Source organism: Tasmannia lanceolata, unplaced genomic scaffold (assembly GCF_043159265.1).
Source record: "Tasmannia lanceolata isolate RefF3 unplaced genomic scaffold, GAP_Taslan_0.1 ptg000018l, whole genome shotgun sequence".
In the NCBI taxonomy this organism is placed as follows: Eukaryota; Viridiplantae; Streptophyta; class Magnoliopsida; order Canellales; family Winteraceae; genus Tasmannia; species Tasmannia lanceolata.
The window spans coordinates 23,236,876-23,252,850 of NW_027518695.1; the positions used below are offsets into that span (position 1 = coordinate 23,236,876).

General features: G+C 39.5%; 1 protein-coding gene and 16 non-coding genes across 48 annotated transcripts in view; all 17 read left to right on the forward strand.

Moving 5' to 3' along the window:
* The window catches only part of LOC143849831 (uncharacterized), a 68,654-nt gene that overhangs the window by 29,648 nt on the left and 23,031 nt on the right, over positions 1-15,975 (forward strand). For 22 of the 32 annotated variants that reach the window (XM_077359041.1, XM_077359051.1, XM_077359052.1 and 19 more), the window contains 7 exons: positions 2,617-2,705; positions 3,068-3,161; positions 6,830-6,918; positions 7,281-7,374; positions 11,042-11,130; positions 11,493-11,586; positions 15,588-15,676. In XM_077359041.1, coding sequence (XP_077215156.1) covers positions 2,617-2,705; positions 3,068-3,161; positions 6,830-6,918; positions 7,281-7,374; positions 11,042-11,130; positions 11,493-11,586; positions 15,588-15,676 — 638 coding nt within the window. Of the gene's footprint in view, positions 1-2,616; positions 2,706-3,067; positions 3,162-6,829; positions 6,919-7,280; positions 7,375-11,041; positions 11,131-11,281; positions 11,395-11,492; positions 11,587-15,587; positions 15,678-15,975 lie in introns of those variants that run through there. The other 10 variants (XM_077359074.1, XM_077359075.1, XM_077359069.1 and 7 more) reach the window with 9 other exon arrangements.
* Positions 1,182-1,262, forward strand: LOC143852112 (small nucleolar RNA U31b). Its single transcript, XR_013236690.1, has one exon. It is a non-coding gene; the product is annotated as a small nucleolar RNA U31b (small nucleolar RNA).
* LOC143852168 (small nucleolar RNA Z195/SNORD33/SNORD32 family) lies at positions 1,359-1,437 on the forward strand. The gene has a single exon (XR_013236732.1). It is a non-coding gene; the product is annotated as a small nucleolar RNA Z195/SNORD33/SNORD32 family (small nucleolar RNA).
* Positions 1,487-1,572, forward strand: LOC143852068 (small nucleolar RNA Z196/R39/R59 family). The gene has a single exon (XR_013236648.1). It is a non-coding gene; the product is annotated as a small nucleolar RNA Z196/R39/R59 family (small nucleolar RNA).
* On the forward strand, positions 1,652-1,794 carry LOC143852092 (small nucleolar RNA F1/F2/snoR5a). The gene has a single exon (XR_013236671.1). It is a non-coding gene; the product is annotated as a small nucleolar RNA F1/F2/snoR5a (small nucleolar RNA).
* Positions 5,398-5,478, forward strand: LOC143852113 (small nucleolar RNA U31b). Its single transcript, XR_013236691.1, has one exon. It is a non-coding gene; the product is annotated as a small nucleolar RNA U31b (small nucleolar RNA).
* Positions 5,572-5,650, forward strand: LOC143852169 (small nucleolar RNA Z195/SNORD33/SNORD32 family). The gene has a single exon (XR_013236733.1). It is a non-coding gene; the product is annotated as a small nucleolar RNA Z195/SNORD33/SNORD32 family (small nucleolar RNA).
* LOC143852064 (small nucleolar RNA Z196/R39/R59 family) lies at positions 5,700-5,785 on the forward strand. The gene has a single exon (XR_013236643.1). It is a non-coding gene; the product is annotated as a small nucleolar RNA Z196/R39/R59 family (small nucleolar RNA).
* On the forward strand, positions 5,865-6,007 carry LOC143852097 (small nucleolar RNA F1/F2/snoR5a). The gene has a single exon (XR_013236677.1). It is a non-coding gene; the product is annotated as a small nucleolar RNA F1/F2/snoR5a (small nucleolar RNA).
* LOC143852114 (small nucleolar RNA U31b) lies at positions 9,610-9,690 on the forward strand. The gene has a single exon (XR_013236692.1). It is a non-coding gene; the product is annotated as a small nucleolar RNA U31b (small nucleolar RNA).
* LOC143852170 (small nucleolar RNA Z195/SNORD33/SNORD32 family) lies at positions 9,783-9,861 on the forward strand. The gene has a single exon (XR_013236734.1). It is a non-coding gene; the product is annotated as a small nucleolar RNA Z195/SNORD33/SNORD32 family (small nucleolar RNA).
* LOC143852065 (small nucleolar RNA Z196/R39/R59 family) lies at positions 9,911-9,996 on the forward strand. Its single transcript, XR_013236644.1, has one exon. It is a non-coding gene; the product is annotated as a small nucleolar RNA Z196/R39/R59 family (small nucleolar RNA).
* Positions 10,076-10,218, forward strand: LOC143852096 (small nucleolar RNA F1/F2/snoR5a). Its single transcript, XR_013236676.1, has one exon. It is a non-coding gene; the product is annotated as a small nucleolar RNA F1/F2/snoR5a (small nucleolar RNA).
* On the forward strand, positions 14,154-14,234 carry LOC143852109 (small nucleolar RNA U31b). The gene has a single exon (XR_013236687.1). It is a non-coding gene; the product is annotated as a small nucleolar RNA U31b (small nucleolar RNA).
* Positions 14,329-14,407, forward strand: LOC143852171 (small nucleolar RNA Z195/SNORD33/SNORD32 family). Its single transcript, XR_013236735.1, has one exon. It is a non-coding gene; the product is annotated as a small nucleolar RNA Z195/SNORD33/SNORD32 family (small nucleolar RNA).
* LOC143852066 (small nucleolar RNA Z196/R39/R59 family) lies at positions 14,457-14,542 on the forward strand. The gene has a single exon (XR_013236645.1). It is a non-coding gene; the product is annotated as a small nucleolar RNA Z196/R39/R59 family (small nucleolar RNA).
* Positions 14,622-14,764, forward strand: LOC143852091 (small nucleolar RNA F1/F2/snoR5a). The gene has a single exon (XR_013236670.1). It is a non-coding gene; the product is annotated as a small nucleolar RNA F1/F2/snoR5a (small nucleolar RNA).

Sequence of the window (15,975 nt, forward strand, 5' to 3'; positions counted from 1 at the left end):
TGGGATCCCACTTATTTGCTGTTGCCTCCATCAATGAAGGAAGGGCATCATACTGGCTCAAGTCAATCGAATCAATCTCTTATCTCGGGGGTGATCAGAAAACGTAAGGGCGCTAACGCCCTGTATCGTAAAGGGAAAACGTAAGTGCGCTAGCGCGCCTTGGTTCGCTAGCGCCATTACTAGTAAAGGGGCTTGAAAGCTTACGTTTGCTGCTTGAAAGCCGTAGTTTGCTCCGTAGTTTGTTGCATCTAGTTATTTAGATGATCTAAACTATTCTTTGGTTGGTCTCATGATAGATAAGTTAAAGGGCAGCCCAATGCACAAGGCTTCGGCCATTGCTGGGTCTGGGAGGGGCGGAGCTCGAAGGGCTAGATAGGTAGGTTGTGCGGTTAGGATCATTCTACGGAGAATATTTTTGGGCCACAACCTATCAGACAACAAATGAATGGCTTAGATCATCCAAATATGAGAGAGAGAGGGCTCGTATAGCAAGTGAATAGCGAAATGGAACCGAGCGGGATGATCCTAACCGTCCAATCGGCAAACTTTTGAGGACCCGATTCCAACCCGTTCGATAGACTATTGAGGATCCGAACCAAACCCATATAAATAGAAAGCAAAATGCTAGAAACCACAAACCCTAATTTTCTCCTTTAAAAACCCTCCGCCTTTCCTTCTCCTATCACTCTAATTTCACCTCACCAGTCATCCCTGCGCTGCGCCTAGCCTTTCTCCTCTCGTCGTCTACTCCGTTTTTCCCATGTTCTTAACCCTAATCCGTCGCTGATTTGAGCAATTTCTTTGAGAAATTTGTTAGTTTTCATATTACTTCGTCTCCTTTCTTCGGTTTTATCTAATCTTCTCTCTTTTTTTCCAGCGATTTCTCTTTCCATTGAAGAGTTTTTCCTAAGGCCCTGAAACTATTATCCTGAAAAGAGGGAAAATTAGTGGAAACCGATTTTAAGTAGATTTTAGTTTCCGAATGCGATGCCTCATCAACAGGAGATCCTAGTTCCCTATCCCTAAATCTTCATAAACGAAGAATTTTTCTTGGTAAATCTCATGATTTCTTGCTCTGTTTTTCATCAGTTAGGGCATCTTATTTTTTCTCTGAAGAAAAGAAACTCTTTTACTGAAGATAATAATCCATCTAATCTCAGATCTTTTATTTTCGCATTTACGAATGTGATGATAGTTATTGTCGCCCCAGTCTTACAAGCATCAATCGATGCCATATGGTGATCGACTAGATTATCTGATTCCTAAAATATGATCTCATCTTTTTTTCTTTTTTGAATTTTCTTTGATTTTTCCAATCTATGAACCGATGTGTTTGTGTTCAGATCTTCACCAATGCAGAGAGGCGTGATGATACCTATCCATTTTAGTCTGTACACCGCGTGATGAATATTTACATGCACTACCATCTGATCTCTCCTGCATCAAATTTTTCATCAGTTTTTTATTTAATTTTAAATTAAAAAAGCGCATTCGATGATGAAAATATGAAATTATTGCTGAGTTTGGCTATGATTAATTTCATTAAATCACCATCTTTCGGCTGAGAATGCTCTAATTCTATTATCTATTGTGAAACTTCAGAGTTTTTTGTTTATTTATTTTGAAGTCTCTTGTATTTCATTTCTGATCGAGTTGCCTTTTGGTATCTGATGCCCTGTCTGAATGTTTGTAGCTGGGCTTCTCGTAAAAAAGGCAGAAATGAAAATAAAACAGGCCTTGCGACACTGGTTGCTTCTCAAAAGCTTCCTGTTACTTTTTTTCCTGTTTAAATTGCATATCAAAATCTATTTCAAGCATTATAATGAGCTCTTTGATTATTGAGCGTCTGGGCATTGTTGAAGGAGAAAAAAGCTTGCAATTACCTTCTATATCCCTTACCGTATGCTCCGAGTGATGGAATTACACCTTTGCCCTTGTTAGGGTTGACCTCTTTATCTACGGTGGACCAGTGTTTGCCACATCTGAGGCAAATCACCCTAAACCTGGAATTCAGGAATCGACATCCGCTGCATACCCAGTCACTCAGATTCTGTTCTCTCATCTTGCTAGCCGTGTCAATCTTTTTATCCTTCATTGAAATGTTCCATCCGGGTTGTATTTCTGTCGCCGTAGAGTCGTGGCTACCACATTTCTCCTTCGGATTGTGTCTTCCCTGGCTGGAAGAATCAGGAGGATTATCTTGGACGACAGGGTCCGTCGCTTACTATCGTTCTCTGCAATTTTGTTTTCCTGCTCTACCTGCAACACACTCTCAATCTGCTTGAAACCCTTCTTCTTCAAGTACTCAATCAGGATCTTCTCTACGTCTGTATCCTTCATTCAGTCCTCACACAACATGAGAATATGTTGTTTGCTTTTTTCCTGTGTTTTTACTCCAGTACTTATTAATGACTTATTACAGAAAGACTATTTTATGACAAATAACCAACATTGTCCACTTCTGTTACACCATGCGGTTTTAAATTTTCTTTTGCATTGAGTCATTGACATATATTGCGCTTTGGGCTACATGACTTTGATTCTTTTATTTTATTTTAATTTATTCTTCTGCTCGCAAAATTTTGCTATTCATAGTTGTGCACTTCTTGTTTGCAGTCAATAGAAGGCTTGATGAGTGGGTTATGCTTGAGCAGCTTGATCTTGATTCAGTGGAGACTTATGTTGATGAAAAGGTGGAGGACAAGGTATTGCCTATATCATTTTGTTCTAGTTTCAAATGCAGATTATATTGTTTGTAGGATACTCATATTTCGACTATTATATATAATGGCAAGTTGAGATTTCTAATTTCTTTCACTTGCATCACTATGTGGTCTATTTGGGGGCCTATTTAAGTACACACTACTTCGTACTGCATGCCATTTCTGTGTTTGGGTAGGCGATTTTAGGGACCATTTCTCCTGATTACATTTAACTTTCGGACTGCCACTTGTTATCTCAGTTCTACTGTATCCACCTCTTTTGTTTTCTATTTTTTCATTCTCTATATCTGGATATCCTGCTCTTTTGGTTTGCATCTCATAGGAAAAGATTTTTATTTCTACAGCTTGGAAGAAGTTTCTTACACATGGTCTTTTCAGGCAACAAGCTTGAAAATGATGCGTCATCAGAAACGCAAAATTGATGAGACACATGTGAAGGTACAGTTCTATAAATGCATTTATTAAGTTTTTTTTTTTTTAAAATGCATTTACTGAGGTTCTTGATTGTATTATTTATTTGATTTGATTTCATAGCATCATACTATCTTGTACTTATTTTACTTCACTTTTTCTTTCTAAAAATTTAATAAGGGTTGTTGATTTAGTTTTGTTAACGCCATGACTATTTTATTTTTTTATGACATAGGGTATCCGCACCCCCTTTTTTAGGTTAGGATATTCCCTATGGATGCTCGCAATCACATGTAAACCACCCGCATCGGGGTAAGCCCGAGGGGATTCGAACTCTCGTCACTTGGGAGCACACCCATGACAGCCAAAGCCCCACACACGTACGGGTTATGGCTTCTTTATTCTCACATCCTCTGCAGTCCATGTGGCTATTATCCACGTTCCCATGATTGGCAACAATTGTAACACATTCTTGAATCACTCCAAACATAACACCTACTTGATAATTCAATACCATTCCATTGATTGTGTTCATTAAAGGTGAACATGCCCCGATAAGATTTTCAATAATAGCCCATCCCTTTAGGTTCTAAGGTATGCACATTCTCGTACACGTTCATTAGGTGCCAACGTAGCGTGTAGCTTACTTGGCGCAGCCCGCGCAGACTGCAATTTGGTAATTCCGCTATCTGTGACCAATAGAAGCCAAAATGGATGTAAACAGATTCGTTGGATCAAGTTGATCTCTATTGTAAACATGCCACCTGCATGAGTCTGGTTTCACTGACGCCTCTAGAATGTATCTAAGAACTGTTGATCATGGGTTGATTTGAGTCATTTTTAAATAACTAGTATTCCAGCCCATACTATCCGTCGGTGTAAGATGGTGAACCATACCCAAATGCATTGGTTTGGGTAGAGATGGTGGACCCCTGCCCGTCAAAGCATGAGGTGTAAAATGGTAGGCCTCATCACATAAAAAATACAAGGTGTGAAACGTTGGGCCCATCACATTAGTAACATGAGGTATAAATCCCTGGTGTGCGGGGGTACTGTAAGGCTGGGCTTAGGGCTCACCAAGTGGGGGTTCCAAATCATGAATCATCGGGGGTACATTTGGTTGGGGGTACATTTGGTTGCATGAAAATTGACTTAACTCAACTCAACTCAACTACGCCTTTGTCCCAAACTAGTTGGGTTCGGCTATGAAAATTGACTTACGTAGGATAAAAATATGGGTTTTTTGCCAAATGTCATTGAATGTCCATTCGCACACAAGGGGGCTGTAAAATGGTGGATGCTCGTGATGTCTGGCATGGGGGTACCGCCCTTGATTTGATCCACAGCCTCTTAAAAGTGGGCTGCCGTCTCATGATAGATAAGTTAAAGGCCAGCCCAATGCACAAGGCTCCGGCCATTCCTGGGTCTGGGAGGGGCGGAGCCCGGAGGGCTAGATAGGTAGGTTGTGCGGCTTGGATCATTCTACGGTTAATATTTTTGGGCCACAACCTATCAGACAACAAATGAATGGCTTAGATCATCCAAATATGAGAGAGAGGGCTCGTATAGCATGTGAATAGCTAAATGGAACCGAGCGGGATGATCCTAACCGTGCAATCGGCAAACTTTTGAGGACCCGATTCCAACCCGTTCGATAGAGTATTGATGATCCGAACCAAACCCATATAAATAGAAAGCAAAATCCTAGAAACCAGAAACCCTAATTTTCTCCTTTAAAAACCCTCCGCCATTCCTTCTCCTATCACTTTAATTTCACCTCACCAGTCATCCCTGCGCTGTGCCGAGCCTTTCTCCTCTCGTCCTCTACTCCGTTTTTCCCATGTTCTTAACCCTAATCCGTCGCTGATTTGAGCAATTTCTTTGAGAAATTTGTTAGTTTTCATATTACTTCGTCTCCTTTCTTCGTTTTTATCTAATCTTCTCTCTTTTTTTTCCAGCGATTTCTCTTTCCATTGAAGAGTTTTTCCTAAGGCCCTGAAACTATTATCCTGAAAAAGAGGGAAAATTAGTGGAAATCGATTTTAAGTAGATTTTAGTTTCCGAATGCGATGCCTCATCAACGGGAGATCCTAGTTCCCTATCCCTAAATCTTCATCGACGAAGAATTTTTCTTGGTAAATCTCGTGATTTTTTGCTCTGTTTTTCATCAGTTAGGGCATCTTATTTTTTCTCTGAAGAAAAGAAACTCTTTTACTGAAGATAATAATCCATCTATTCTCAGATCTTTTATTTTCGTATTTACGAATGTGATGATAGTTATTGTCGCCCCAGTCTTACAAGCATCAATCGATGCCATATGGTGATCGACTAGATTATCTGATTCCTAAAATAAAATCTCAATTTTTTTTTTTTGAATTTTCTTTGATTTTTCCAATCTATGAACCGATGTGTTTGTGTTCAGATCTTCAACAATGCAGAGAGGCGTGATGATACCTATCCATTTTAGTCTGTACACCGCGTGATGAATATTTACATGCACTACCATCTGATCTCTCCTGCATCAAATTTTTCATCAGTTTTTTATTTAATTTTAAATTAAAAAAGCGCATTCGATGATGAAAATATGAAATTATTGCTGAGTTTGGCTATGATTAATTTCATTAAATCACCATCTTTCGGCTGAGAATGCGCTAATTCTATTATCTATTGTGAAACTTCAGAGTTTTTTGTTTATTTATTTTGAAGTCTCTTGTATTTCATTTCTGATCGAGTTGCCTTTTGGTATCTGATGCCCTGTATGAATGTTTGTAGCTGGGCTTCTCGTAAAAAAGGCAGAAATGAAAATAAAACAGGCCTTGCGACACTGGTTGCTTCTCATAAGCTTCTTGTTACTTTTTTTCTTGTTTACATAGCATATCAAAATCTATTTCAAGCATTATAATGAGCTCTTTGATTATTGAGCGTCTGGGCATTGTTGAAGGAGAAAAAAGCTAGCCATTTCCTTCTATATCCCTTACCGTATGCTCCGAGTGATGGAATTACACCTTTGCCCTTGTTAGGGTTGACCTCTTTATCTACAGTGGACCAGTGTTTGCCACATCTGAGGCAAATCACCCTAAACCTGAAATTCAGGAATCGACATCTGCCACATACCCAGTCACTCAGATTCTGTTCTCTCATCTTGCTAGCCGTGTCAATCTTTCTATCCTTCGTTGAAATGTTCCATTCGGGTTGTATTTCCATCGCCGCAGAGTGGTGGCTACCACATTTCTCCTTCGGATTGTGTCTTCCCTGGCTGGAAGAATCAGGAGGATTATCTTGGACGACAGGGTCCGTCGCTTACTATCCTCTTCTGCAATTTTGTTTTCCTGCTCTACCTGCAACACACTCTCCATCCTGCTTGGAACCCTTCTTCTTCAAGTACTCAATCAGGATCTCTCTACGTCTGTTTCCTTCTTTCAGTCCTCACACAACATGAGAATATGTTGTTTGCTTTTTTCCTGTGTTTTTACTCCAGTACTTATTAATGACTTATTACAGAAAGACTATTTTATGACAAATAACCAACATTGTCCACTTCTGTTACACCATGCGGTTTTAAATTTTCTTTTGCATTGAGTCATTGACATATATTGCGCTTTGGGCTACATGACTTTGATTCTTTTATTTTATTTTAATTTATTCTTCTGCTCGCAAAATTTTGCTATTCATAGTTGTGCACTTCTTGTTTGCAGTCAATAGAAGGCTTGATGAGTGGGTTATGCTTGAGCAGCTTGATCTTGATTCAGTGGAGACTTATGTTGATGAAAAGGTGGAGGACAAGGTATTGCCTATATCATTTTGTTCTAGTTTCAAATGCAGATTATATTGTTTGTAGGATACTCATATTTCGACTATTATATATAATGGCAAGTTGAGATTTCTAATTTCTTTCACTTGCATCACTATGTGGTCTATTTGGGGGCATATTTAAGTACACACTACTTCGTACTGCATGCCATTTCTGTGTTTGGGTAGGCGATTTTGAGGACCATTCCTCCTGATTACATTTAACTTTCGGACTGCCACTTGTTATCTCAGTTCTACTGTATCCACCTCTTTTGTTTTCTATTTTTTCATTCTCTATATCTGGATATACTGCTCTTTTGGTTTGCATCTCATAGGAAAAGATTTTTATTTCTACAGCTTGGAAGAAGTTTCTTACACATGGTCTTTTCAGGCAACAAGCTTGAAAATGACGCGTCATCAGAAACGCAAAATTGATGAGACACATGTGAAGGTACACTTCTATAAATGCATTTATTGACATTTTTTTTTTTTTAAATACTTTTATTGAGGTTCTTGATTGTATTATTTATTTGATTTGATTTCATAGCATCATACTATCTTGTACTTATTTTACTTCACTTTTTCTTTCTAAAAATTTAATAAGGGTTGTTGATTTAGTTTTGTTAACGCCATGTCTATTTTATTTTTTTATGAGATAGGGTATCCCCACCCCCTTTTTTAGGTCAGGCTATTCCCTATGGATGCTCGCAATCACATGTAAACCACCCGCATCGGGGTAAGCCCGAGGGGATTCGAACTCTCGTCACTTGGGAGCACACCCATGACAGCCAAAGCCCCACACACGTACGGGTTATGGCTTCTTTATTCTCAGATCCTCTGCAGTCCAGGTGGCTATTATCCACGTTCCCATGATTGGCAACAATTGTAACACATTCTTGAATCACTCCAAACATAACAACTACTTGATAATTCAATCCCATTCCATTGATTGTGTTCATTAAAGGTGAACATGCCCCGATAAGATTTTCAATAATAGCCCATCCCTTTAGGTTCTAAGGTATGCACATTCTCGTACACGTTCATTAGGTGCCAACGTAGCGTGTAGCTTACTTGGCGCAGCCCGCGCAGATTGCAATTTGGTAATTCCGCTATCTGTGACCAATAGAAGCCAAAATGGATGTAAACAGATTCGTTGGATCAAGTTGATCTCTATTGTAAACGTGCACCTGCATGAGTCTGGTTTCACTGACGCCTCTAGAATGTATCTAAGAACTGTTGATCATGGGTTGATTTGAGTCATTTTTAAATAACTAGTATTCCAGCCCATACTATCCATCGGTGTAAGATGGTGAACCAAACCCAAATTCATTGGTTTGGGTAGAGATGGTGGACCCCTGCCCGTCAAAGCATGAGGTGTAAAATGGTAGGCCTCATCACATAAAAAACACAAGGTGTGAAACGGTGGGCCCATCACATTAGTAACATGAGGTATAAATCCCTGGTGTGCGGGGGTACTGTAAGGCTGGGCTTAGGGCTCACCAAGTGGGGGTTCCAAATCATGAATCATCGGGGGTACATTTGGTTGGGGGTACATTTGGTTGCATGAAAATTGACTTAACTCAACTCAACTCAACTACGCCTTTGTCCCAAACTAGTTGGGTTCGGCTATGAAAATTGACTTACATAGGATAAAAATATGGGTTTTTTGCCAAATGTCATTGAATGTCCATTCGCACACAAGGGGGCTGTAAAATGGTGGATGCTCGTGATGTCTGGCATGGGGGTACCGCCCTTGATTTGATCCACAGCCTCTTAAAAGTGGGCTGCCGTCTCATGATAGATAAGTTAAAGGCCAGCCCAATGCACAAGGCTCCGGCCATTCCTAGGTCTGGGAGGGGCGGAGCCCGGAGGGCTAGATAGGTAGGTTGTACGGTTAGGATCATTCTACGGGGAATATTTTTGGGCCACAACCTATCAGACAACAAATGAATGGCTTAGATCATCCAAATATGAGAGAGAGGGCTCGTATAGCATGTGAATAGCTAAATGGAACCGAGCGGGATGATCCTAACCGTCCAATCGGCAAACTTTTGAGGACCCGATTCCAACCCGTTCGATAGAGTATTGATGATCCGAACCAAACCCATATAAATAGAAAGCAAAATCCTAGAAACCACAAACCCTAATTTTCTCCTTTAAAAACCCTCCGCCATTCCTTCTCCTATCACTTTAATTTCACCTCACCAGTCATCCCTGCGCTGTGCCGAGCCTTTCTCCTCTCGTCCTCTACTCCGTTTTTCCCATGTTCTTAACCCTAATCCGTCGCTGATTTGAGCAATTTCTTTGAGAAATTTGTTAGTTTTCATATTACTTCGTCTCCTTTCTTCGTTTTTATCTAATCTTCTCTCTTTTTTTTCCAGCGATTTCTCTTTCCATTGAAGAGTTTTTCCTAAGGCCCTGAAACTATTATCCTGAAAAAGAGGGAAAATTAGTGGAAACCGATTTTAAGTAGATTTTAGTTTCCGAATGCGATGCCTCATCAACGGGAGATCCTAGTTCCCTGTCCCTAAATCTTCATCAACGAAGAATTTTTCTTGGTAAATCTCGTGATTTCTTGCTCTGTTTTTCATCAGTTAGGGCATCTTATTTTTTCTCTGAAGAAAAGAAACTCTTTTACTGAAGATAATAATCCATCTAATCTGAGATCTTTTATTTTCGTATTTACGAATGTGATGATAGTTATTGTCGCCCCAGTCTTACAAGCATCAATCGATGCCATATGGTGATCGACTAGATTATCTGATTCCTAAAATAAAATCTCATTTTTTTTTTTTGAATTTTCTTTGATTTTTCCAATCTATGAACCGATGTGTTTGTGTTCAGATCTTCAACAATGCAGAGAGGCGTGATGATACCTATCCATTTTAGTCTGTACACCGCGTGATGAATATTTACATGCACTACCATCTGATCTCTCCTGCATCAAATTTTTCATCAGTTTTTTATTTAATTTTAAATTAAAAAAGCGCATTCGATGATGAAAATATGAAATTATTGCTGAGTTTGGCTATGATTAATTTCATTAAATCACCATCTTTCGGCTGAGAATGCGCTAATTCTATTATCTATTGTGAAACTTCAGAGTTTTTTGTTTATTTATTTTGAAGTCTCTTGTATTTCATTTCTGATCGAGTTGCCTTTTGGTATCTGATGCCCTGTCTGAATGTTTGTAGCTGGGCTTCTCGTAAAAAAGGCAGAAATGAAAATAAAACAGGCCTTGCGACACTGGTTGCTTCTCATAAGCTTCTTGTTACTTTTTTTCTTGTTTACATAGCATATCAAAATCTATTTCAAGCATTATAATGAGCTCTTTGATTATTGAGCGTCTGGGCATTGTTGAAGGAGAAAAAAGCTAGCCATTACCTTCTATATCCCTTACCGTATGCTCCGAGTGATGGAATTACACCTTTGCCCTTGTTAGGGTTGACCTCTTTATCTACGGTGGACCAGTGTTTGCCACATCTGAGGCAAATCACCCTAAACCTGAAATTCAGGAATCGACATCTGCCACATACCCAGTCACTCAGATTCTGTTCTCTCATCTTGCTAGCCGTGTCAATCTTTCTATCCTTCGTTGAAATGTTCCATTCGTGTTGTATTTCCATCGCCGCAGAGTGGTGGCTACCATATTTCTCCTTCGGATTGTGTCTTCCCTGGCTGGAAGAATCAGGAGGATTATCTTGGACGACAGGGTCCGTCGCTTACTATCCTCTTCTGCAATTTTGTTTTCCTGCTCTACCTGCAACACACTCTCCATCCTGCTTGAAACCCTTCTTCTTCAAGTACTCAATCAGGATCTTCTCTACGTCTGTTTCCTTCTTTCAGTCCTCACACAACATGAGAATATGTTGTTTGCTTTTTTCCTGTTTTTTTACTCCAGTACTTATTAATGACTTATTACAAAAAGATTATTTTATGACAAATAACCAATATTGTCCACTTCTGTTACACCATGCTGTTTTAATTTTTCTTTTGCATCGAGTCATTGACATATATTGCGCTCTGGGCTACATGACTTTCATTCTTTTGTTTTATTTTAATTTATTCTTCTGCTCGCAAAATTTTGCTATTCATAGTTGTGCACTTCTTGTTTGCAGTCATTAGAAGGCTTGAGGAGTGGGTTATGCTTGAGCAGCTTGATCTTGATTCAGTGGAGACTTATATTGATGAAAAGGTGGAGGACAAGGTATTGCCTATATCATTTTGTTCTAGTTTCAAATGCAGATTATATTGTTTGTAGGATACTCATATTTCGACTATTATATATAATGGCAAGTTGAGATTTCTAATTTCTTTCACTTGCATCACTATGTGGTCTATTTGGGGGCGTATTTAAGTACACACTACTTCGTACTGCATGCCATTTCTGTGTTTGGGTAGGCGATTTTGGGGACCATTCCTCCTGATTACATTTAACTTTCGGACTGCCACTTGTTATCTCAGTTCTACGGTATCCACCTCTTTTGTTTTCTATTTTTTCATTCTCTATATCTGGATATCCTGCTCTTTTGGTTTGCATCTCATAGGAAAAGATTTTTATTTCTACAGCTTGGATGAAGTTTCTTACACATGGTCTTTTCAGGCAACAAGCTTGAAAATGATGCGTCATCAGAAACGCAAAATTGATGAGACACATGTGAAGGTACACTTCTATAAATGCATTTATTGAGTTTTTTTTTTTTGAAAATACATTTATTGAGGTTCTTGATTCTATTATTTATTTGATTTGATTTCATAGCATCATACTATCTTGTACTTATTTTACTTCACTTTTTCTTTCTAAAAATTTAATAAGGGTTGTTGATTTAGTTTTGTTAACGCCATGTCTATTTTATTTTTTTATGAGATAGGGTATCCCCACCCCCTTTTTTAGGTCAGGCTATTCCCTATGGATGCTCGCAATCACATGTAAACCACCCGCATCGGGGTAAGCCCGAGGGGATTCGAACTCTCGTCACTTGGGAGCACACCCATGACAGCCAAAGCCCCACACACGTACGGGTTATGGCTTCTTTATTCTCAGATCCTCTGCAGTCCAGGTGGCTATTATCCACGTTCCCATGATTGGCAACAATTGTAACACATTCTTGAATCACTCCAAACATAACAACTACTTGATAATTCAATCCCATTCCATTGATTGTGTTCATTAAAGGTGAACATGCCCCGATAAGATTTTCAATAATAGCCCATCCCTTTAGGTTCTAAGGTATGCACATTCTCCTACACGTTCATTAGGTGCCAATGTAGCGTGTAGCATACTTGGCGCAGCCCGCGCAGACTGCAATTTGGTAATTCCGCTATCTGTGACCAATAGAAGCCAAAATGGATGTAAACAGATTCGTTGGATCAAGTTGATCTCTATTGTAAACATGCACCTGCATGAGTCTGGTTTCACTGACGCCTCTAGAATGTATCTAAGAAGTGTTGATCATGGGTTGATTAGTGTCTTTTTTAAATAACTAGTATTCCAGCCCATACTATCCATCGGTGTAAGATGGTGAACCAAACCCAAATGCGTTGGTTTGGGTAGAGATGGTGGACCCCTGCCCGTCAAAGCATGAGGTGTAAAATGGTAGGCCTCATCACATAAAAAACACAAGGTGTGAAACGGTGGGCCCATCACATTTGTAGCATGAGGTATAAATCCCTGGTGTGCAGGGGTACTGTAAGGCTGGGCTTAGGGCTCACCAAGTGGGGGTTCCAAATCATGAATCATCGGGGGTACATTTGGTTGGGGGTACATTTGGTTGCATGAAAATTGACTTAACTCAACTCAACTCAACTACGCCTTTGTCCCAAACTAGTTGGGTTCGGCTATGAAAATTAACTTACGTAGGATAAAAATATGGGATTTTTGCCAAATGTCATTGAATGTCCATTCGCACACAAGGGGGCTGTAAAATGGTGGATGCTCGTGATGTCTGGCATGGGGGTACCGCCCTTGATTTGATCCACAGCCTCTTAAAAGTGGGCTGCCGTTGGATCTAATATCAAGGGCGATACTGACCACACAGGACTTAAGCTCGGGCACCATAGAAAAACTCAGGGAAAAAAAGTTTTGGGATCCCACTTATTTGCTGTTGCCTCCATCAATGAAGGAAGGGCATTGTACTGGCTCAAGTCAATCGAATCAATCTCTTATCTTAAGGGTGATCAGAAAACGTAAGGTCGCTAACACCCTGTATTGTAAAGGAAAAACGTATGTGCGCTAGCGCGTCTTGGTTCGCTAGCGTCATTACTAGTAAAGGGGCTTGAAAGCTTACGTTTGCTGCTTGAAAGCCGTAGTTTGCTCCGTACTTTGTTGCATCTAGTTATTTAGATGATCTAAACTATTGATTGGTTGGTCTCATGATAGATAAGTTAAAGGCCAGCCCAATGTACAAGGCTCCGGCCATTCCTGGGTCTGGGAGGGGCGGAGCCCGGAGGGCTAGATAGATAGGTTGTGCGGTTAGGATCATTCTACGGGGAATATTTTTGGGCCACAACCTATCAGACAACAAATGAATGGCTTAGATCATCCAAATATGAGAGAGAGGGCTCGTATAGCATGTGAATAGCGAAATGGAACCGAGCGGGATGATCCTAACCTTCCAATCGGCAAACTTTGGAGGACCCGATTCCAACCCGTTCGATAGACTATTGAGGATCCGAACCAAACCCATATAAATAGAAAGCAAAATCCTAGAAACCACAAACCCTAATTTTCACCTTTAAAAACCCTCCGGCATTCCTTCTCCTATCACTTTAATTTCACCTCACCAGTCATCCCTGCGCTGCGCCGAGCCTTTCTCCTCTCGTCCTCTACTCCCTTTTTCCCATGTTCTTAACCCTAATCCGTCGCTGATTTGAGCAATTTCTTTGAGAAATTTGTTAGTTTTCATATTACTTCGTCTCCTTTCTTCGTTTTTATCTAATCTTCTCTCTTTTTTTTCCAGCGATTTCTCTTTCCATTGAAGAGTTTTTCCTAAGGCCCTGAAACTATTATCCTGAAAAAGAGGGAAAATTAGTGGAAACCGATTTTAAGTAGATTTTAGTTTCCGAATGCGATGCCTCATCAACAGGAGATCCTAGTTCCCTATCCCTAAATCTTCATCAACGAAGAATTTTTCATCAGTTAGGGCATCTTATTTTTTCTCTGAAGAAAAGAAACTCTTTTACTGAAGATAATAATCCATCTAATCTGAGATCTTTTATTTTCGTATTTACGAATGTGATGATAGTTATTGTCGCCCCAGTCTTACAAGCATCAATCGATGTCATATGGTGATTGACTAGATTATCTGATTCCTAAAATAAAATCTCAATTTTTTTTTTTTTGAATTTTCTTCGATTTTTCCAATCTATGAACCGATGTGTTTGTGTTCAGATCTTCAACAATGCAGAGAGGCGTGATGATACCTATCCATTTTAGTCTGTACACCGCGTGATGAATATTTACATGCACTACCATCTGATCTCTCCTGCATCAAATTTTTCATCAGTTTTTTATTTAATTTTAAATTAAAAAAGCGCATTCGATGATGAAAATATGAAATTATTGCTGAGTTTGGCTATGATTAATTTCATTAAATCACCATCTTTCGGCTGAGAATGCACTAATTATATTATCTATTGTGAAACTTCAGAGTTTTTTGTTTATTTATTTTGAAGTCTCTTGTATTTCATTTCTGATCGAGTTGCCTTTTGGTATCTGATGCCCTGTCTGAATGTTTGTAGCTGGGCTTCTCGTAAAGAAGGCAGAAATGAAAATAAAACAGGCCTTGCGACACTGGTTGCTTCTCATAAGCTTCCTGTTACTTTTTTTCCTGTTTACATTGCATATCAAAATCTATTTCAAGCATTATAATGAGCTCTTTGATTATTGAGCGTCTGGGCATTGTTGAAGGAGAAAAAACCTAGCCATTACCTTCTATATCCCTTACCGTATGCTCCGAGTGATGGAATTACACCTTTGCCCTTGTTAGGGTTGACCTCTTTATCTACGGTGGACCAGTGTTTGTGACATCTGAGGCAAATCACCGTAAACCTGAAATTCAGGAATCGACATCTGCCACATACCCAGTCACTCAGATTCTGTTCTCTCATCTTGCTAGCCGTGTCAATCTTTCTGTCCTTCGTTGAAATGTTCCATTCGGGTTGTATTTCCATCGCCGTAGAGTGGTGGCTACCACATTTCTCCTTCGGATTGTGTCTTCCCTGGCTGGAAGAATCAGGAGGATTATCTTGGACGACAGGGTCCGTCGCTTACTATCCTCTTCTGCAATTTTGTTTTCCTGCTCTACCTGCAACACACTCTCCATCCTGCTTGAAACCCTTCTTCTTCAAGTACTCAATCAGGATCTTCTCTACGTCTGTTTCCTTCTTTCAGTCCTCACACAACATGAGAATATGTTGTTTGCTTTTTTCCTGTTTTTTTACTCGAGTACGTATTAATGACTTATTACAAAAAGATTATTTTATGACAAATAACCAATATTGTCCACTTCTGTTACACCATGCTGTTTTAATTTTTCTTTTGCATCGAGTCATTGACATATATTGCGCTCTGGGCTACATGACTTTCATTCTTTTTTTTTATTTTAATTTATTCTTCTGCTTGCAAAATTTTGCTATTCATAGTTGTGCACTTCTTGTTTGCAGTCATTAGAAGGCTTGATGAGTGGGTTATGCTTGAGCAGCTTGATCTTGATTCAGTGGAGGCTTATATTAATGAAAAGGTGGAGGACAAGGTATTGCCTATATCATTTTGTTCTAGTTTTCAAATGCAGATTATATTGTTTGTAGGATACTCATATTTCGACTATTATATATAATGGCAAGTTGAGATTTCTAATTTCTTTCACTTGCATCACTATGTGGTCTATTTGGGGGCATATTTAACTACACACTACTTCGTACTACATGCCATTTCTGTGTTTGGGTAGGCGATTTTGGGGACCATTCCTCCTGATTACATTTAACTTTCGGACTGCCACTTGTTATCTCAGTTCTACTGTATCCACCTCTTTTGTTTTCTATTTTTTCATTC